The 23427-nt window shown below is 39.4% G+C and overlaps 1 protein-coding gene across 3 annotated transcripts in view; it reads left to right on the top strand.

Annotated features, from left to right (window-relative positions):
- acadvl (acyl-CoA dehydrogenase very long chain) overlaps positions 1–23427 on the top strand; it is a 966944-nt gene that overhangs the window by 5182 nt on the left and 938335 nt on the right. For 2 of the 3 annotated variants that reach the window (XM_051924341.1, XM_028798458.2), the window contains exons 2-4: positions 194–263; positions 12076–12150; positions 18538–18610. In XM_051924341.1, coding sequence (XP_051780301.1) covers positions 194–263; positions 12076–12150; positions 18538–18610 — 218 coding nt within the window. The remainder of the gene's footprint in view (positions 1–193; positions 264–12075; positions 12151–18537; positions 18611–23427) is intronic. The other variant, XM_028798459.2, reaches the window with a different exon arrangement.

Here is a 23427-nt window from a genome sequence, read left to right as displayed (position 1 = left end):
CACCTAGCACTATGACCAAATAATTCTATCTTTGCCCCTTCTCTCCAGAGCACATTGTTTCAAACCTCCTGGTCTTTGCCTAGTTTTTTTAGAGCAACTTTACTCAGTTTGTCTGATTCAGCGGGGTTGGGGAAGTATGATTTCTAATGTCCACTCAGAGGTCATTCTCAATGTTAACTTGTTTTGTTTTCAGCAGGCCCAGTTGCACAGATCTTGTTCTCTCCATTAATAGTGCCCGTCTCTTTGCAAGTCATTCTGCGCAGGTGAGTGTTCATTTACTTTCTGCATATCTTATCTATTTACAATAATTATTTATTTAATGCTGCGGTGGGTTGGCGCCCTGCCCGGGATTGGTTCCCTGCCTTGTGCCCTGTGTTGGCTGGGATTGGCTCCAGCAGACCCCTGTGACCCTGTGTTCGGATTCAGCGGGTTGGAAAATGGATGGATGGATTTATTTAATGATTAATTTTTTTCATGATGCGCAACTGTGCATCTCAGTGTAGCACATGCTGAATACAAAATGTTTACCGCAATTGATATTTGTACTTAAAGGTTACAGTCTGTCTACATAACACTGGAAAATTTGTATATATCTTTTTGGGTAACCACAAGTTCACATTGTCTTTGATGGGTACAACACATCTTGGCTACCCTCAGGAAGTCTCAACAGCACTAAGAAAGCCAGGATTGTCTGTATTATAGGACAGTGGAGTCTGCCCTCAATGTACTGAGTCACTGAATTTGAAGTTTTACGTAAGAGTGCAGAGTGACTTGGCTTTCAACTGTAAATTAAATGTTTGCTAGTTCAGTCTACAACACTGATCTATACTTCCCTTGGGATTAATAAGGTATCTAACTATCTCTCTAACTATCTCTCTAACTATCTCACTCTATCTATCTCTCTCTATCTCTATCTATCTCTCTCTATCTCTATCTCTCTCTAACTCTCTCTGTGATCTTCAATGAAAGATGAATTCTTGTGTTGTGGTAATTACAGTTACCTGTAGTTATACCATGCTATTTATTGTAATTTGGAATTTGTGCCCGCTAAGTAAAACAAATGTTGATGTGTGCTTAATGTTTGTGCCGTCTTGTGCACCACATAAAATGTACTTAAAGACTGTGGGCAGTGTTCACATCCGTCAGTGTCATTGCTTGCTTTGGAAGATATTTTTTTCCCTTTGGCAGTTAAAGGTATTGGTCATGCAGATTGCTGGCAGTGCTTGTGTAGAAATTACTCGGGTGACATTTGGTAGGTTGGCAAGCATGCTTAGTGAGCTGCAAATACCATTGTTACATTAGTACACCATATAAAGGACATTTAACTTGGCTAGTGTGGATTCCACTAGTTTTATATGCAAGTGGCTTCTACTTTGTGTGGTTTGGAGGCTACCATTTTTACACAGTATCTCTACATGCTGAAAGGCTGAGTTAGGATTCTTGTTTGATCTGTATGACCAGCAACATAAAATAATAGGTTTTTAACAGAGAAATCGGTGTTCTTGTTTTATATTGTCATTCATTCAGTTACGGTCAACACTGAGTCTGTGTTTTTTCCTTCAATACAAATGTATTTTTGCTTTTACCGCATTTGGGCATATCTCATACTAAATGGTAAAATGGCACAGAGGCTGGCAGCTTTCCATCCTTATGTTTCTCACTGGTCTACAGCCAAAAAAGTTTTATTATACTGCAAGCTGTAAAGACAATAGTTTGATTTGGAAATGGTTGAGAAAACGTGAGTTCTGAGGCATTCCCTTCCTTTTTGCTACAGTGAGGCAGTACCAAAGAATGCAAGAATGCATTCAAGTTATGTAGGTCCTGTGACTGCAATTTTGAAAGTCACCCCTGTGCACTAACAGTCACACTAAATGTGTTAAGAATAGTTTCCACAGGGACTACTAGATTCCTGCCAATTGTGGACATTAAAGTAATTAGAATAGTTGTGTGGTCTTTTCAAATTTTGTCCTATCAGTTAAAGTGTGTGTACAGGGTGTTGGGGTGGGTTGAAACAATTCAAGTGTTCAATTCAGTTTTTCACGGTGCGATAAAAATTAAAAGTTATAGTTGGGGTAGAAATACAACATAATGTTCAAATGTAAACAATGTGAAATCTTGTAATGAATGCAAAAAAATCTATATAATGTATAAAACATGCATATAACAATGCAAAGAAGTACTAGGCACAAACATAAAGAGATGGGGCTCCAGGTATCACCCTGTTTAATGTCCAAATGAAAATGAAAATAAAAGTTTGGAATAATCATAAGAAATGTAGTAATTTACTTAAACATTAATAGTTGCATCAGATAAAATATTAATTTTGAAATATTTAAATGTGTGCTTCTTTTAAAATGTTTAATGTCTAAAAATGTTTGATTGTCATTTTTCACAATTCTGGTAGAGTTCCAAATTAGGCTAGATAACCCAGTAAAGGGGGAAAAAAAACATCATATTTGTAATCTTGAAATAGTCTAAAATGCTATTCTACATGGTTATGTTTGAAATCTGTCAATTTTAACCTTCCAGCAGTGGCTCTTAGAGCACTAGGACCACTGGTAAAGAATCAAAAATATTGTCACATTCAAGATCAGCAACCTCAAAAAAGCATAAAGTGTCACTTCACATGCCTATGTTATCGATTCCCATTTATTTAAATTTGTGTTAAGGAGTAACTTTGACCCCTCGTATCCCATTAGAGGTGAATTCCTGGGGTTTGTAATTGTGGCAGCTTGTGTGTGTTCACCTGTTTGGTGGTTTAATTACTGTGGGTGTGTGGAAGAGGCGGGGCTAGTGGCATTAATCCCAGAAGGGATGTTGCTCGTCTTTCAGTGCTTTCCCCTTCACTCTAGGGGAAACATAAACCATGTTATCAGTGGTGTTTCACCATCTCTCTCCCCAATGTCTCCTTTGAGCATAACCCATGACACCCTCCCCAGTCTTAAATGTGTGACAAAACATACTAATAATTTTACTATGTGTGTGTTTATATTTATAGTGTGTGTACTTCTCTGTGTGAACGTATGTACTGTATGTATGTATTATATAATAGATAATATAGAGAAAATTATTTTGAGAGAATATATTTTAGTTCTTGTCCTTTCTTTTTTCAATTAGTTAGGTTTTAGTTAATTCTGCACAATGCATTTTTAGTTCTCTGAATGATAAATTGCATTTCTTCCCTAGCATCTTGTAACCCCAATCAAAGTGTTGTACTATAACTTTGACCTCAACTTATATGCATATTATTAAGCACATATTCCACAAACAGTATTCTGTTGCCCAAATGACATCCCCAAGTATCAGTTTGTTAAATTTAGAATTATCTTAAGGAAAATATGGAGAAGAAAGAGGTCTATAGGAGTTTTCATCCTTCAGTTTGTTTTGTAAACTCGCTTAACATCCCATAAGTCTGAATTTGTGTTATAATAAGGCAGCATCTATTGTAAGGCAGGGACCATTTCATTGCAGGACACTCTTAAACTGTGACAGTTTAATACTGTCTTTGGGGTATGGGAGCCAACACTGTATCCAAAGAAAAACTCTTGTGAATATGTGGATTTTGCACAGTTTCTTGTGTTATAGCATCGCTAACCACAGTGCCCTGTGTTGCCATCAGGCTGGTTTTCCATTTAAAGAGCGGGAAAGTGATGACGACTGTACTGTAGTCTGACTCTGAATGCTTAGTCTTCTAAATAAAGAGTAAACATGGAAATGATTGTGGACTTTTACCTCTAGTTTCCAAGTCGTCACTTGCAGAGATAACATCTTTCCTGTCATTTGGCAAAACATAGCGTGTACAGTTTATTGTAGGTGTTCTGTGATTGCAGATAATTTTTTGTTAGTGGAGTGCTGAGATTATTCTTTATGCTCTCAATTCTTTGTGTGGCTGCAGAGACTTTCCAAATTCATGGTGCCTGTTTGAACTTGTTTTATATGCAGTGTATAGTAGGGTTGCATGGTATACCAGTGCTGAAAAAGTACCATATTTATCCGCTTTGTAAAACCGTTCAGTACCAGCATTTCACTCATTTTGGAACAAAAGTTAATGGTAGTTTTCAAACACCTAGTGTTCAGTAGTTTCTAACTGCAATCGGAACTCCAAAGTGCCTGCCCACTGTTTGAGTTTAATATATATGTACGAATCACTAAAGGGCCCAAACTGTTCTTCGAACAGAAATGTATGTATGTAATTGAGTGGAATAGTCCAAAGAGGAGGCTCCTATTATGGAGGATTAAAGCAGTGTAAATGGGCAGAGAGGTGTGTATGCATGTGGGCCGTGGGATGAAAGCATAGTAAATGTTGGTTTCCTAGCATCTCTTTCTCTGACATTTTTATAAGAATGATCAGAACTCTTAAGGGGAACCCAATTCAGAACCACTCAAACTCTCCTTTCGAACATATATTAATGCAAACTTGCTGGATAGTCTCATGAGAAGTCTGCTGTTATAGATGTACAAAGTGCAGCATGCATTCAGGTCTGGGGAACGAAACACTTGTGACATGGTGGGTTTGAGGGGAGTCATCTCTTGTTTGCTTTGGAACCGTTTTGATACTGGTATTTAGGTTTAAGAGCTGGGGTCAATACCAAAGTCAGCGTTTTAGTACCTGTTCAATGCTAGTGTACACAAACACACACACATACATACCCTGGCTTGATTGTCATTAATGACAATATCCAGTATGGAAGAAGGCCTCACTTTAAATGATGAAAAATGCAGAAGGCTATCTCCTGCATGTTTACACAAGTAATACCCTTTCATTTTTCTTGCAATTCAAAATGTTGATTGACACATTGAATGTTTATATACCTGTTGAGCTTTTTAAAATGTTGGTTTTTAAGCTTTAGAATGCACAAGACCTCCACAGATTTCAAATTTATCAATTGATCCAAACAAAGCTGCCAGGCTGTTAGACTAAAAGGGCACACTTTGCTAAACTGAGACTGAATGCAAAGTTCCAGAGCTTCAAAATACACAATTTTTATACTGCCTGATTTGTATATTGATTTTCCTTTAATGATTGTATATACCTTTTTTATTTCATTTTGAAGTACTTACTCTGTAACATAACATTCTGCTACTATATATCATGTTAAACTGTGCTATACAAGTCAAGGAATACTTACTGTATTCAATGCCATAAAAATGTATTTTTTCCATGGAAAATGATACAATATGAGGCAAACATGCTTTTCACTTTAAACATTGCATATTATTAATTCATACAGAATACTGGACGGTCGAGTAGAGTCGCATTTATGATGCTTATTGTGAAGACAGCCATTTGAAAAAATACCTACATACAGGTGTAAATTCTTAATCCCAGTCAAGCTTATTTATGATAATAGGGGAGCTGAAGACATCCCCAGCATCATTAGGTGCAAGGTCGAAGTCTAACTTGAACACAGTGCCAGTCCATATTAGGCTACAAAAATTCACACATTTTCTGTGACTTTCACTAGAGTTCATTTAGAGTTGCCAGTTAACCTACAGTAGCTTGCAGGTCTTTATGAATGTGGATAAGAGGCCAGAGTAACCATGCAGCTGGGGCAAATGTGCTAATCCTGGGCACTGAATCCGTGAGGCAGTCATGCTAATGAGTAAGTTACAAATAAATCACACATGGCATATTCAAATCGAATTGGTTGCTGACAGAAAACTGCTCTGGACAGGACACATACCATATATACTCACGTATAAGTTGGGTCTTGAAGCCCGAAAAATTGATCATAAAATCAGACCCCGACTTACATGCCAATCTTCTTGCCTCCTTCAATCTCGCACCAGTTTCTCAAACACATCGAATTTTGTTGCAGCAGCGTAGTTACCAATTTCTTTTGCTACTTCAATGATGTTTAATTTAAAACCATCTTCATATTTTTTTTCTGATCGAACGCTCCATCATAGATAAGGGATGCTCTTACGATAAAGGTATATGAGGATGTGAGATACAAAAAACACAAATCAGTCCAAACGTTTCTTCGAAATAGTTCGGGTCACATAGGCACAATAGAGAGAGAGAGGTTAGGAACACAAGCTGATACAGCACATTGCCGCACCCACATTGAAAAAAAAAGGCAGTGTGCTCCGTGGTTACTCTCAAGTGGCCGTTAGCAATAACGTGAGTTCTCCGCATTCGACTTACATGACCGACATTATAAAATACCAGAAATTATACGGTAAAATCAAGGCCCGACTTATCCGTGGGAGAACTTATTTGCAAATGTATACGATACGGACATACACCTCTGCTTGCTTTTACAATTTGGAGTAACCAGTCAATCTAACCAGCACTTCATTGGGAATTTGGGAGGAAAATCAGAGTAGCTGAATGAAACCCACCCAAACATGAGAAGAATTTGAGAACACCAAGTGAACAATAACCAGGTGTGGGATGGTGGCACCGTGGTTAATACTTGTTGCCTCATGGATCCAATTTCCTTGGTTAAAATACATTTTCTTTTCTGCTTTTAAAATGATAGGTGGGTTAGGGTTCTTCCATCTGAGACTAGACCGCATGCTAGAGGTGTCGTGCAAGTTATCACAGTAGATTGCATGTCAAGTAGTAGTGCCCCATCAGGTGTTCTCCAAATACGGATAGTAGGTGGTGGTAGTAGTAGACTAGACCGCATGCTAGAGGTGCTGTATAAATTATCACAGTAGATTGTGCATCAAGTAGTAATGCCCCAAAAGGTGTTAACCAAAAACGGGTAATTAAAAGTTTATAGATTATTGTGAACCCTAGACTGTATAATAAGTAAGCAGATATTTTATTCCAGTAAGATCCAAGGAAGGGATGTTTCCGAAACATATACCCCAGTGAAGAAGGTGTCTGATGGCACTACCAAGAAAGTGGGTTTAGGCCAGAGTCGGAGTCAAAAGTTGTGTAAAATGTTCAACTTTGACTCACGTGAGACCATCTTTCTCACCAATAATGAAGGATATGTTTTCCAGAGGTCTAATTTCTATTCATAACCTGAAGATCTCATTGTAAGGACATGTTCCCAGTGCTGTTGCCAGTTTTCTTTACTGTTTCCAATTTTTTTTTTTGGAAAAAGTGGTACATTTTGGTAATACCATCTGTGTCTTTATCACCACTTGTCGCAATAATTTCTTCTTGGCTAGTAATGCAAGATGAGGAAAGTTGGCCAGATTTTTGTCTAATTTGCATGTAGTGTTAAAAAAATTGTTGGAATATATATTTGACACACGTTAGTTATGCAATTCATTCTGTGATCCTTCAAATTGGTAAGTTAATTATTAGTTTTTTTTGTTGTTAGCTTGATTGACCTTTCTTTGTGAATCCCAAAACACTTCAGAGCTTTTTGCTAAAGTAGTTTATGATCATATTCAATATGAAGGTCACTATATAAAATGTATTAATTCTTTATTAATCTGTTATATTAGTGCTTTGAAAGACGATAAAATTGATGGACTGCTTGTGGGTTACTCATGGCAGAAGCCTATCCTGGCAAGAGTGAGCACAAAGTCGGTGGTGGCTCAGGTAAGGTGCCAGCCCATCAGATGTTATACTGACTCCCACCAGCCAAATTTAAAGTTGCTCTTTATTGTTCTTTGCACAAGCTGATTTGCTGTCTAAAGAAATGATTTAGCTTGTTTGCAAAGGTGATGTGAGCATGTCTCATTGGTGGATTTCTTTGTGTTCCAAGAAGTTCCAAGCAGTTTGTCATCTATACAGTGATCCCTCGCTATATCGCGCTTCGTCTTTCGCGGCTTCACTCCATTGCGGATTTTAAATGTAAGCATATGTGAATATATATCGCGGATTTTTCACTGCTTCGCGGATGTCTGCGGTCTACAGTACATGTGCTTCCTCAGTTGATTTGCCCATTTGAATTCAAACAAGGGACGCATTTGAATTGAAACAAGGGACGCTATTGGCGGATGGCTGAGAAGCTACCCAATCAGAGCACGCGGTTAAGTTCCTGTGTGCTGCTGATTGGCTCAGCGACGGAGTGCTGCATTAACCAGGAAGTCTAATCTCACTCATTCAGCATTGAGATGCAAATGATTGCAGAAAAGGTAAAAGTTTTGGATATGTTGAAGGAAGGAAACCGCTACACCGCTGCAGGACACCATTACAGCATAAATGAGTCCATGATTCTTTTTATTTAAAAAGGAGGAAAAGCATACAAGATCTACGGCCACAGTGTCTTTTAACCAGGGCGCAAAATGAGTTGCAAGTGGACGTGATAAGGCAGTAGTCTGGATGGAATCTGCTTTAGGGATTTGGATTGAAGAGTGATGGAAGAAGAACAACGGCGGTGCTAAACAGTCGCCTGAAGAGGCTCCTTTAGAAGAGCTGTAACGCTATCCTTTGTTGTGCAGTAAAATTAAACTCATCGTTATCAGACAAGTCGTTGTGTCATTGTTGGTGAGTAACCATAATTAATTATTTACGTACAGTACTTATTACATGTACATAGTTTAGTGTCACTGTACACACATTTTACTGTATACAATTTTTCTTGCATTGTACGTATTTATTGATGGGTGGCCTGTCTGTCGTAATGGCTGTAACATATGTGATATCGGAGACGCTCGATATCTTTAAAATAATATTTAGGTTTTACTGTATGTAAACTGTGTTTACATACATAATTTCAATGAATCTTACCTAATATCTAAGAGAATATAAAGGGTTTATAGTGTATAATTGTGCGTGAAATGTTTATAATAGTGTGGGAGAGTTTATAAGGGCTTAAAATATATAAAAATAACCATATAAACATATGGTTTCTACTTTGTGGATTTTCTTATTTCGTGGTTGGCTCTGGAACGCAACCCCCGCGATGGAGGAGGGATTACTGTATTACTAAACGACAGTTTAATTTATGCACGGACGGCGGACGCACCGCATGCGCACTGCGCCTCAGAGTCAAACCCAGCGGCTTCCCAGAGTCAGTAGGTGGCGCCCAAACAACACAACCTGTGAACTAAACCTGCTCTAATCCACTGTGCCAGCGGTCTGTGTGGCATATTTGAATCACATAACGGAAATTCAGTATTAAAAGTAAGAGTTGTACCTAACGACACAGCCACAGAGAAACAAAAATGAGACCGCATGGATAAAAACAATAAACGGAGGCTCCTACAACGCGCTTCACAAACACCAGAAGCAAAGAAGTCACGGCTCAAAAAAGAAACCGCTCAACTAACGGAAATACAAAAACGAGCCCGTGTGGATAAAGGCAATGAACGAAGGCGCCTACAACGCGCTTCTGAAACAGCACAAGCAAAGGAGTCACGGCTCCAAAAACAAAGAGCTCAACGATTACAAATACAAAACAGAGCCTGTATGGATAAAAACAATGAATGAAGGCGCCTACAATGCGCTTCTGCAACACAAGATGCAAGAGAGGCACAGATCCAAAAAGAAACTGCAGAAAGGCTACAAAGTCGTTTAAAAGGTTTAAGACGTTCAGTATTCCAACAAAGAAAAAGCCAAAGACGGGAATGACGGACAGACGCTGAACAATTCCGCTAGGTAGCTGAGAATGCATTCTATAATGAGTCCACTGTTCATGAAAATTCATTGGGATTAATGCACTGTGCCAGCAGTCGGTGTCAGCAGAGGCAAAGGAGTCACGGCTCCAAATGAGAAGAGCTCAACGATTTGTAATACAAAACCGAGCCCGTAGTTCCCAGAGTCAGTGCGTGGTGCCCAAACACCACGACCTGTAAACTACACCTGCTCTAATCCACTGTGCCAGCAGTCAGTGTGTGTAAGTTGGAGTATGCTTCCTAACAGTAAACGACTTCTACCTAACGACACAGCCACAGAACAACAAAGACGAGACCACATGGATAAAAACAATACACAGATGCTCCTACGACGCGCTTCAGACACACCAGAAGCAAAGACGTCTCGGCTCCACAATGAAAGAGCACCGCTTTAGTACAAATATGTTTATTTAATTAAATGAAAACTTTACCATGGCTATGACCCGTGAACTAAACCTGAGGTAAAGCGTGCACGCCAGGTTGAACAGCCGTCCGAACGCGACCGCCCACACCACCGCACCGGATCCGCCGCCATGTTCACTTCAGCACGCGAATCCGCCGCCGTCATCAAACGACTTCTCGCTGACGACACAGCCATAGAAAAACAAAAAAGAGACTGCATGGATAAAAACAATAAACGAAGGCGCAGATGAGTCACAGCTCCAAAAAGAAACCGCTTTAGTACAAATTTGTTTATTTAATTAAATGAACTTTCCCAGGACGCACCCACCCTCCATGATATTTCATCCCTCCAAGTATTGGAGGGAACAGAAAGTGATTGCCATTCTTAGATTTGCGATTCGGACTTGCTGGTTATTGAGATTAAAGACTTGCTTTTCTTATAAGTGTGTGATGGTGTCCACTACAACAGTTGCTATATAAACCTTGTTAGTTTAGAGGTCAAAGATTCAGGATACTTTTAGATTTCTAAAATGTAAATCCTTTGCTGAATTACATTTATAGAGATTTATTAACTTCTTTTACAGTTTTGCCAGTTACTGTCTAAATGTTCATAGATGCAACAGAATTGTTTATTACATTTAAATAGCTGACTATATGCCTTAAATCCCCTTTCATTACTTGTGTTAAATTTTTGACGATGCTGATAATCAAGTGCAAGCTGTTCAGCTTTTAACAAAGAAAAGACAGGCTTGTTGTTTTAAATTTTTGGGTTGTTAAAATTCAGCCACTGCTCTCATTATTCAACTATGCTGTCCCCTCCCTTGACATGGTAACTTGTAAACATACCTTTTTTTTAATCTAGGGTAAAGTTGAATGTAGGTATGACACTGTATCTTGTGACAGCACACACACACACACACACACACACATACTGTTGGAAAGTGGGACAAAGGTGAATAAGAATAGTGAGGGTTAGAAGGAGGCTGCTGTCTGGGCAGTCTGAAAAGCTGTGTCTGCTGCTTAATCAGGCTTCTGGCAAAATGTCTTCTTTCAAAATCAGTGGAGATTAGCTGCCCTCTTACTAGGCTTCCAATGATTTTAAATGCTTTATGACAGGCAAGTGCCAATGTAGGGGTCGGTCTTAGTGTTGTGGAAATTGTCAAGCTGTCCATTCAGATACAGTACCCCCAGATATACAGGTATAAATATATGCTGTATGATTTATTAAATACAATACACCTGGCTTTAATCAACAAAATACTCCAGTGTAAAGCACTTCCAAAATAAGATTATTTTTACAGTTTTTGTTTCATTGTGTGGCCATAGAACACCCACCAGTCTCACCCCTGCTACTCATGCTGCTGTTTGGGCATAAATGTGTTAGGGCTTGAAGTTTAATGAGCCAGGGTATTGTACTACCCCTAGTGAATTCTAAATGTCTGCCTTCATTTTTTAAGGTTTAATTCATCACACTCTATCTGTTTATTTCCTGTTAGTTGATTGGTCTGGACAAATGTTTTAGTTAAACCATATTAATAAGATGGTATAGTGGTTAGTGAGGTTGCCTCATGAATCTTTTGTCTAGTTCCTGTCTTTGTGGAGTTGTTACATTCTTCTTTTATTTGCTTAGGTGTTTCTCCTAGGACTCCAGTCTTCCATCCAAAGAAATTTGCGTCACCTTAATTGATGATTTAAATGGTCTTTCTGGGACAATTACATGAAAGAATGTTTTGTTTGTTTGTGTTAGTGGGCTCGGTGGTGCACTGACACCTTGTCTAGGGCCCTCCAGCGACCCTGAATTGGATTAACTGTGTTCTGAGAATGTTAATTTGGCATGTCTTTTTTACCAGTACACATAAGGGAGAGAGAGAGAGGATACTGTATAGACAACCAATACTCTTTACGCAAAGGGATATCATGAATACAAGTCACTTTGACAGTGGCAGTTGGGTATTTCAGCCTAAACTGCCCAGCAGTACTGTTTTATCCTGTCCTACCTCTTTTTCCAGTATATAGTTATAGACTGTTTCATTAGACAGTATTATAAAGTTGGCAACAATGTGGTGTCTTGGATTTGGACTTTGCTTTTCTTTTTCCTCCCACACAGCAGCTGTCCAACTGATCTTCTTTTATATTCAATTTTAGGCAGTTTTTGACAAGACTGATGCAGAAGTGGAGACCTCCTCCAAGTCTAGTGCTGAGAAGAAAACTGCTGTCCTGGTAAGAAAAGATAAAGCTGGAGCACTGGGTTGACTGAACCAAAGTTTAACTTGTGAAATACCTCAGTTTGTTGTTTCTGTGAAATAATTTACACAGATTAGCTTGCATTTTTAATGTTTACTTCAGTGTTTGTATTGTGATGTCGTATTTCACAATGAGGCTATGTTGGCTATCCAGGAGACAGAATACTTCACCCTTTCTTGTCATTGCTGTTTGCTTTGCTCTATGTGGCCTGGTTAGCCTAATGTTTGACACATTCATGTATATTGTTGTAAATGTTACTTGCTTTATAAAATATTTCCAAGCAAGGCGATGCAGAATAAGACTTAAATAAAAAGGAAAACTATACAAGGACTTTATTTAATTAGTAGCTGAGCTGCTGAGCCCACCTTGAGAAAATCAAAAATGTAAAAAGTAGTTACAATAGTTAAATACTACACGAACACCGTGTACAACAAGTTTAAGAGTAATTCAGTTTGGTAACAATTTGTAAGTATTTAAGTATTGGAAAAGTTCTTTTTCCCCTTCTGATTACAAAATAATAATAGTAGGGTAAATGCTTAATTAAAGAAAATGGTTATTATAATAGGTGGGAATCAATCGTGGATTTCTTGGTTGAACGTTAAGTATGCTAGCCATCACAACACCCCATCAGTCTGCATGGCTGTCTGTTCTCCATTAATGGATCACAATGTAGTATTTTTTGTCACTTGTTCCTGCCCTGAGGAACACTAAGGAGCAACAACCAAAGCCTGTATGTTTGTAAATGTAGTGTTCAAAATTGCTGTATTTGTATAGTGGTTTGCACAGTGTCAGGTTAATGGGGGGTTGAAATTGTATTGTCTCGAGTTGGTTATGTCTTATATCCTATATTTTGCACCCAACCAAAGTCAATTCTGGTGTGTTTCACATGCTAGCAATAAAGTGATTCTGATTCTGAAATGCATGTGTGTTTTAAATATGTCTATACAGTGCTTTAGTATTCAATCCATTAAAAACAAACAGATACTGTGCTTTGTAGACATTTATTTTGTTTATTGTCCCCTGTTCCTCAACATGTACACACTTCCAGATTGTTCTTATATATGTATGCTATCATTTCATTTTCTAACCTGCTTAATCCAGACCAGGGTTGCGGGAGATGCTGGAGCCAATCCCAGCTAATATAGGGCGCAAGGTGCCAATCTATTGCACGGTAAACACACCCCCCCACACACACACACTTGGGGCCAATTTAGCATCACCAGTTTACCTAATCTGCATGTCTTTGGAGAGTGGGAGGAAACCTCCGCACCAGTGCGATGTCAGTTCTGATATTAATTGTAGTTTTAGTTTTTATTTTATTTTATAAAATTAATCTCTTTATTTTGTTCAATTTTTCATGGGAGTCAACAATTTTTATTTTTATTTAGTTCTGTGTTTAAAATTTTTGTTTTTATTTTATTTAGTTCTGGCCTTTTTATATAATATTAGCACGATTTTAGTTTTTTTTTTCTGTTGCATGACCACAAATGCTGGCCTACACATATTTCAATGCAAATTTTGTTTCAGTCAACAAAATACACTAACAGTTCATAATGCTGTTAAACACAGCTTGATTAAGTGGCCTAATGAGTACAGTTAGCAAGACTGAATGTTTCAACCCAGAAACCAGTCTGTGCAAGCACGTTGCTGTTAAGCTTTAAACAAGCACGAATTTCAAGAAATGTGTTCATGTTGCAACAACACCCGCTGCACAGATAGCCACACAGTGAAAATATTCACTTGATGAGTGCCTGTAATGCAGGTGCACAGACAAGGTCCTTGGCACTATGAGGGGCACCAGCAAGACTGAATGTTGATGATTTCTGCTGCCAGTCCTGAAGCAGTGACATGCGGTGAGGTTCATGGCTGGTGAGGCACTGACACCTTCAGAATCAGATTTACAAATACTGTATATGAACCCATATCTTATTCACTATTCAATTGGCAGCATGCACATTGACCACTGGTTATGTTTCATATCTCATCAGCATTCTTTACACACACATACTGTAGGTAAGGTACACATTTGGCTAAAACAGAACGATACATTTATAGCAGCGCGAGAGAGAGCGGAGAGAGCGCATTTGCTCTGCGCGCTCCATGTGTTCTAAATTTACCGTTGCAATTCCACAATTCATACTCATTCAATACAAATGAAAGTATAGGGTGGTGTACAAAAAAAAATGGATTTTAATTTTGACCTTAATTGAAATATTTAGTTGTTTTTAAAAGCTTTTAATTCTGATGCTTTAATCAATTTTAATACAGACTGTTCAACAAAAGGATAACAAGAAAACAAAATATTTTATTTTAGGTCAAAATTTAGTTTTTAAATATTAGATATTTTTTCTTAGTCTGATCCCATTTTTTTTTTTATAAAATTGAAAACCATTTATGGTCTTACCTTTCTTGTAAAAGTCTGCCTTATTTTCTTTTAGTTTTAAAAGTCTTAATCTTCCATTTTGGCAGTCATTTGGAAGAAAAAATAAAAAGGACCGCTGCAGTGCACTTGACATTCTGATATCAGAGCCTCTGTGTAGAAAAACACCAGCAACAAGGACCTGTTGGGCTCACATGTGCCCCCTTTGGTGTGGCACGGTACTGTCTGCCTTACCTTGTGCCTTTTCACTGTGGTTTTATGTCCATTCAGCAAGACTAAATATGTCACACACATTCATTAAAGATATTAGCCAGACTGTGGAAAGTCAAGGTGTATAATAAACGTGTTTGCAAACATTGTATTGGCGACATACAGAGAGACAGCAACAGGCACACGCCAATTGCATGCATCAACCCAGTGTGTGAGAGAAAGCGCAGTCCTAAGTGAGGTGAGGCTCGTTGCTACCGCACCTTGCGTTTCTCCCCTGTACTTGATCAGTGATTTTTTTGGCTATATAAATGATCAAAATTATTGGAATTATACAAAAAACAAATTTATAGCACAGACCAGTGGAAAATGTATTTTATGCTATCATTATCATTATTATTATTATTATTATTCTGAGCCGTAAGGCAAAGCTCTCACTTTACCAGTTGATCTATGTTCCTACCCTCACCTATGATCATGAGCTGTGGGTAGTGACCGAAAGAACGAGATCGCGAATACAAGCAGCTGAAATGAGTTTCCCCTGCAGGGTGTCTGGGCTTTCCCTTAAAGATAGGGTGAGAAGCTCAGTCATCCGGGAGGGGCTCAGAGTAGAGCCGCTGCTCCTCCGCATCGAGAGGAGTCGGATGAGGTGGCTCGGTCATCTGATCAGGATGCCTCCTGGACGCCTCCCTGGTGAGGTGTTCCGGGCACGTCCAACCGGAAGGAGGCCCCAGGGAAGACCCAGGACACGCTGGAGGGACTATGTCTCCCGGCTGGCCTGGGAACACCTTGGGATTCTCCCGGAAGAGCTAGTAGAGGTGGCCGGGGAGAGGGAAGTCTGGGCATCTCTGCTCAAGCTGCTGCCCCCGTGACACGACCTCAGATAAGCGGAAGAGGATGGATGGATGGATGGATGGATGGATGATTATTATTATTTATTTATTTTTTTTACTTTTCATGCATCCTCTGATTGCACGTCCCTGTACTGAAGTGCAGTCATGGTGCCAAAGAAGTGCTGGACTTCCACGAAGTACTGATCCAGTTGGTCCTGCACTGAAACTCTGAGACTCTCTTCTTGTTCTTGCACGCTATGGTTGCTTTTATTACCATCTGTGCTGTAATTAAAGTATTTCCACACGTAATTAAAGTATTTCCACACGTTACTTTCAGATGTGCTCAACAAACAAACAAACAGTCCTTTATGGAAGTTGCTCCACGTGACTATAGTAAGCCCAAGGTACAAGATCACCGCATAGTAAACAGCGCAACGTAACTGAACGCTCAGGGTGACTGAACCGGATTGAACGAAAATGCTATTGCTGTTTTTGGTTTTTACTCAATTTTAGTTCTCGTTTTAGTTCTTTAACATTGCACTATTTTTTAATTTTATTTAGTTAAGTTTCTCTGTTTGCCTTAATTTCAGTTCTCTTTCTTGTAAAACGAAAAACAATATTTTAGTTCTAGTTCCTTGTTTTCGTTATGTATATATCGCTGCTGAGCACCTGATAGAAACCCTAGTAGACATTGGTAGAACATGCAAACTCCACACAGGTAGGACCCAGGTCACGAACTTTGGTCTCCTCTGTATAAGGCAGCGGCTCTATTATTATGCCACCAGGACACCCTTCTTCACAATCATGGTATATATTAATTTGCCACACAAAATTACATTCTAAAATGATGTATATTTTATACATTGTAAAAAATAACTAGCTCTTGCATTTTATAATAGAGCTAAAGGGTACTGGGGCCTCGGTTATGCAAAAAAGCCTTAATACCAAATACATTCATACATACATTTATTCTTCAAGCTAAAAATGTTACCGAGTATTAATCTGTGTCTTAAGGTTTCTTAAATCAAAAACTTTGCTACTTCAAAGTGATGTGTTCAATAAGTTTTTAATAAGTAAAATGAATAGCATTTATTAAGTAAAATAATGAACTTTTAAAGGATAACTTTCAACCACTCTATGTATACATTTTATAACTTTTATTCAAACCCATTTACACAAGTGACATTTAAGTCTCTGCCTGCCTAAGATAAACACATTTTACTCCCATCAGTTTTTCCCTATACCCAGTAATCTTTGCTAGAGCTGTGCATAGCCTTGTTGTAATGTGAAAACAAAATCTGCTCACATTATTCCAGATGTAGCATCATAAGTATCAAGTGTCCTTCCGGATAAATCAGTTTATGCCACCTAACATTGGGGAAAAACTTGCTTTATCACGCTGTAAAAAATGAATATGGACTTGCTTCAAAAGACTATTTGCTGTAATAGCTGCCAAGAGGTGGTTCAACCAAGAACTGAACATTGGGGGGAAGGAAATGGTGTTAGGAAGCAGATGAATACTTAATGTAAAAGCTGTTGACAAAAGAATAAAGAAGGCATAAATTCTTTATTTTTTGGGGCAGCAATCTGAAACAGAATGTTTTGGGTTACTGTATATATACTGTGTGTGTGTGGTTGTGTGTGTGCATGTTTTCTTTATTTTTTATAATGTCTTTTGATACCTGAATTATAAGGGATTTCCTTATTTAGAGATTTAAGGAAAATATGCTAATTCCAAAAATATTTGGTTTACTGTATGTGTTACACTATTTTGACCACAGTTGAGTATATATTGTCCAGTCTGGACGATTTTATTACCTGCAGGCTTTTCTTGTTCATTTAGCTCCCAGTTTCTGCTCTGGCTCAATGGCCGATACAAGAGCCACGACCAACTTCAGTCCTTGACCCCAAGGTTTTTTTGTTGCTAATCCCACATGTTTAGTGCCTGTGCTCATTTTAGACCATCTAGAAATTGCACTTAAAGCCTGCGGTAACTTAACAAATACTTCCTTCAGCTCTGTACCAGCTGTCTGACAGCTGTGCCCGTATCCATGTGTATCCAATGCTAATTCCAAAGTCCAGTTACATATGCAGCTGATCCTAGCCATCTGCTTTCATAATGAGTACTCTGGCAAGGCTGCAGTTTTGGGTGGTCTCAATGTCCCCAGCTAAGAGTGTCACGTAAATCTGCCGCTTCAGAGGCATTTAGAAATCTTTGCTTTTCTGTAAAAACATGGTTTGATCACCTATTACAAGTTGTTAATTGGTAAAGAACATCGTGATTATTTGCGTTAAAAGGACCTGTATCAAAATTGATCAGCACTACAATATTCATCTTGAAGCAGGGTCATCCTTGTAGAATATATCTACGGGCCATATGGTGAACATTTTGTGCACAAGACTGACAAACTGTGTAGTCATGGAGCAGACTAGCTTTCATACTGGCCAAATTTGAAATGAACATATTGGCCTTGTGGCCTCCTTTGCGTTCATGTGACTAACAAAATGTTTAGTTCAAATTAGCAGAATAGCTTTACAACATCTGTCCACACTCTACAGCACCTTCTTAACATCCAACGTAAATGTCATAATTTATACTTTTTTTTAAATTTTAAGTTGGTTAGGGGTAGAGGGCATAATTTAAATTTATTTTCTAGTTTTGTTGGTTGTGTTGCAGTAAATTGAATTAATTACATCTTGCCTGAAGAAGGGACCTGAGTTGCCTCAAAAGCTTGCATATTGTAATCTTTTTAGTTAGCCAATAAAAGGTGTCATTTTGCTTGACCTTTCACTACATTCATAATGGCCACCACGGTACAACACCCTAGTACTACAGTAAATTAACTGAATTCCTTTGACATGCACAACTTGAATTATTAGTAAGATGTCTCTTCCTGTATTGGCAGCAGTTAAATTACAAATAACCTTTGCTCTATTTTTCAGGAATCCAAATCATTTGCTGTGAACATGTTTAAAGGTCAGATCAGCACTGCCCAGGTTTTTCCTTTTCCTTCAGGTGGGTGATTTTTCTTTGTCAGTGGAATACTGATTGCTATTTGTTTATTGACTAGTCATTTAGCCCGTTATAATAACGGGCGCTAGAACAGTAGTGCATAAACATTAGTAGGAACAGTCTATATTAAATGGCAAGGGACTTTGACCTCATTCTTTTTGTTGGTCGTATTTTTCTTTCTTTCAGCCTTTCTTTTGTTGATGTTTACTTGCTGAGCTGACCGTTCTTCGTGGGCTGCCGCCGTGTATTGTGTGTCTTTAATTTTCTGTGACAGTAATACTGTCTTGTACGGCTCTATTCAATAAGGGCGCGTAGATAATTTAGTTCAAATGGCTCTGGAATATGTGAAGAGCAACAGGTGCAGATCTTTATTTACGCGCGCCTTTATTCGCTGCGCCCAATTGAGGTCGTCCTTTTGAGGCTCGCCTTTTTGTGCGCGCACTTATTGAAGGATACCTGTGCGCGCCCTTATTGAAGGATACCGTCTTGTACGTCCGTAATATACGTCCGTAATATACCTTTAATTTTCTCTGGCGGTAATACAGGCATGCGCGTCGGTAATATGCCTTTAATCTCCTCTGACAGTAATACTGGCTTGTATGTGGCTGTAATATGCGTCACTGTATTGTATACCTTTAATTTCCTCTCGCAGTAATACTGGTTTGTATTTCCGTAAAACGCCTCTAACTTTCTGTGACAGTAATATCGCGCATAGCACCGTGCCACGCACATGCGCACTTCACCAGAAGACACCCATACACAGACACCTGGACGCACATAGGGATTTTATATATATAGATATTTCCATGCAGTGCAGCATTGTGCGTAGAGCTGAGTGCTTAGATGGTTAAACTGGCTTCATAAGTGAAGATTACACAAGGCTCAGTCATTAAAACATTTTAGTTTTCCTTTTAATTTTTCAGCATTGAGGTTCTATACTATATATTGTTTTCCCACTTTTTAAAACACTAGGGGGCTCTGGCCCCTGCTCGCTTTGCTCGCCAACCCCTGAGCGGGAGCTACGCACTAGCCACTATGTGGATCTGCCGCTTGCATTTGGGAAAGCGGATGTACAATTTAAAGAGATTGTTATTTTCATGGGAATTGTTACATAAGCATTATAGAATTAACTATTTTACATTATAGCGAGTAATTAATGGTTTAGAGGAGCAAAGGTTATTTATAGTTAACGAAGACTAAAATCAAAACTGAAACTATTACTAAAAAAAATTTTGTAAACTGAAATAATTAACAAAACCGAAAAAACGAACGAAATTATTAAAGTAGCTGGAAAGACTAACTGCAATAATATAATAATTTACTAAAAATATTTTTAGTTTTCGTTTTAGAATAAATATTCTTGCCTTTAGTCATTAACCCTTGTAACTTTAAACTCTAAAACAGAAAGTCATCTGCCATGAGCCGCCCGCATATGTTCATCCAGTGAACAGTGAAGGAGGACGGGTGTTCACACAGCATTTGCCGTGACAGAGCAAGCTGAATGTGGGCGTGTAAAGCGTGCTGAATAGAAAGCGATTTACTGTGCCGCCTTTCTTTGCGCTTGTATATCAACATGTAATTCAAACACCTGAAGTTGGATTGTGCTGGTCAACAAAACCTTTATCATATGGACAGAAAAATCACAAGTCGGTAACGTTTCAGTTTATTTCTCAGGTGCCTGCATTTTGTTGGCAATAATTCATCTGCCACATTGTACAGGAGAAATCATTTTTGAAAATAAAACGGAACTGATCGAGAGACTGACAAGGTCATCATATAAGATCAGCATATTGTTGCTGACCAATCACTTTTGCTTTAAAAAAGTCATTTAACAATGAAGCGATACAAACCTTGTAAAATTCCTGAGTTGCAATGTCTCTGGTGAACTACAGATAGTTGAAGACAGTCTGCCAACTGGTGAAAACTAAACCTAGTAATATCTTTTTGTATTTATTCTATATTAATTTATGTTTTTATAGTTTTATATTCACAGCTCAAAATACCTGATATTGTGAAAATCCAGTGGCAGAATTATGTTTTAAAATGTGTCCCCCTTTTTTCAGTTTTTTTTCTCTCTCTCTCAAATTAGATAGTTGAAATATGATATTCTTTTTGTTCTTAACATCAGCCATATCATACATATTGCATACCAGGGATTTTTTTCTGCCTTGCATCCAAATCTGCTGGAGTATGCTCCAGGTTTCCTCCAATCCTGCTCAGGATAAACAGGTTTATATAATGTATATATTGTTCTTAATCTCAGATGTTGTCTCTGTTGTTTTGTGCTCGTCCACACTCCTATTACTTGCTTTTGCTCTGTTCATTGAGGGTTTACTGTTCTTATCCATTGGTTGTTCAAGTCTCACTGCCCCTAACCTTGACACTACATGCTTGTTTTTCTTCCATCCATCCATCCATCCATCCATCCATCCATCCATCCATCCATCCATCCATCCATCCTCTTCCGCTTATCTGAGGTCGGGTCGCAGGGGCAGCAGCTTGAGCAGAGATACCCAGACTTCTCTCTCCCCGGTCACTTCTTCTAGCTCTTCTGGGGGGAATCCCAAGGCTTTCCCAGGCCAGCCGAGAGACATAGTCCCTTCACCATGTCCTGGGTCTTCCCCGGGGCCTCCTCCCGGTTAGACGTGCCCAAAACACCTCACCAGGGAGGCATCCTGATCAAATGCCCGAGCCACCTCATCTGACTCCTCTCGATGCGGAGGAGCAGCGGCTCTACTCTGATCCCCTCCCAGATGACTGAGCTTCTCACACTATCTTTAAGGGAGAGCCCAGACACCCTGCGGAGGAAACTCATTTCAGCCGCTTGTATTCATGATCTCGTTCTTTCGGTCACTACCCATAGCTCATGACCATAGGTGAGGGTAGGAACATAGATCAACTGGTAAATTGAGAGCTTTGCCTTGTGGCCCAGCTCCTTTTTCCCCATGACAGACTGATGCAGAGCCTGCATCACTGCAGATGCTGCACCGATCCGCCTGTCGATCTCACGCTCCATTCTTCCCTCTCTCAACAAGATCCCGAGATACTTGAACTCCTCCACTTGGGGCAGGATCTCGCTCCTAACCCTGAGAGGGCACTCCACCCTTTTCCGGCTGAGGACCATGGTCTTGGATTTGGAGGTGCTGATTCCCATCCCAGCCGCTTCACACTCAGCTGCGAACCGATCCAGAGAGAGCTGAAGATCACGGCCTGATGAAGCAAACAGGACAATATCATCTGCAAAAAACGGTGACCCAATCCTGAGTCCACCAAACTGGACCCCCTCAACGCCCTGGCTGCGCCTAGAAATTCTGTCCATAAAAGTTATGAACAGAATCGGTGACAAAGGGCAGCCCTGGCAGAGTCCAACTCTCACTGGAAACGGGTTCGACTTACTGCTGGCAATGCGGACCAAGCTCTGACACCGATCGTACAGGGACTACCATACTTTTGGAGTACCCCCCACAGGATTCCCCGAGGGACACAGTTGAATGCTTTTTCCAAGTCCACAAAACACATGTAGACTGGTTGGGCAAACTCCCATGCACCTTCCAGGACCCTGCTAAGGGTGTAGAGCTGGTCCACTGTTCCGCGACCAGGACGAAAACCACAATGTTCCTCCTGAATCCGAGGTTCGACTGTCCGACAGACCCTCCTCTCCAGGGGCCTCATGCATAACGCAGTGTGTAGAATTCTCACTATAATATGATGTAAGCACAAAAGCCGAAATGTGCTTACGCACAGAAAAATTCACATGCAGGAATCTGTGCATACGCAAACTTCCACATTCTTCCGCTACATAAATCCCCATCAGCGTGAAAAGTAATGCTCGTGCACGCGCCTGCTGTCCTGCCCCAACTCCTCCCAGAATTACACCTCTTTGAATATGCAAAGCAATATAAATAGCCCTTAAGCTCAGTGTTCTGTGAAAAGACAATGGCAAAAGCAAGAGGGAAAACGGAAGAATTTCAGCAAATACTAAGTGGAGGCAAGGAAAAATGTACTATTAGTTGGTTTAAACAATGATATTAACAACAAAAGGAAGGTAATCGACTGACATAGCATGTCAGAGAATCTCGAAAGCTCAAGTTCACAAAGTCGCACAGTGCCCGAAATAAAAAAGAAGTTGTCAGATATCAAAGTCACTGTGAAAAGGCGAGATGTAGCCCACCATCTGAGTGTCATATGAAAGCTTATTAGGGTACAGAGAAAAAAAAAAGGCACACAGTGGGGGGAAAAACATGAAATGTCAACTTCAATCTCAAAATTTCCACTTTAATTGCGTAGTTTATTTTGTCATTAAAGTAGAACATCATAAACTTCATCTTAAAATCGTTTGTTTAACCAGTTTCTCAAATCACATCGTAATTAAAGTAGCACGTTAAATGCTTTGTTTTGTATGTGTTCTTCTATGTGTGTGAATCACTATGTGCTTCTTAAACCGGCTTTCTCTTTCTCCGATAGGACACAGAATCCATTATATTCGTGATATTACAGCTCTCTGAATAACTAAAATACTGAGATGTATACGTGATATCATTTTCATGATGATAAGAGTTAAAGCACATTATTAAACATGGGAACACAGTGGCGTAGTGATTGTGCGCAACCTTCAATGAAATAATTTATTGTAGCAGTACTCGGGGGCGGCTCTATGCTTGTGGCAGCCCTGGGCAGAGAAAGAATTGGTGGCCCCTTCGCCCACCAATGTCAATATGGTATCTTATGCATGGCGGATGGCCACATCCGTTGAGAATGCTGCATAGCCACCTCGTGCTCATGACACAAGCGTTTAACTTTTGCCGAAATTTGCTGCTGTG

This window comes from Erpetoichthys calabaricus, chromosome 3, assembly GCF_900747795.2.
Source record: "Erpetoichthys calabaricus chromosome 3, fErpCal1.3, whole genome shotgun sequence".
Lineage (NCBI taxonomy): Eukaryota > Metazoa > Chordata > Cladistia > Polypteriformes > Polypteridae > Erpetoichthys > Erpetoichthys calabaricus.
This window is presented reverse-complemented; position numbering and strand designations above follow the sequence as displayed.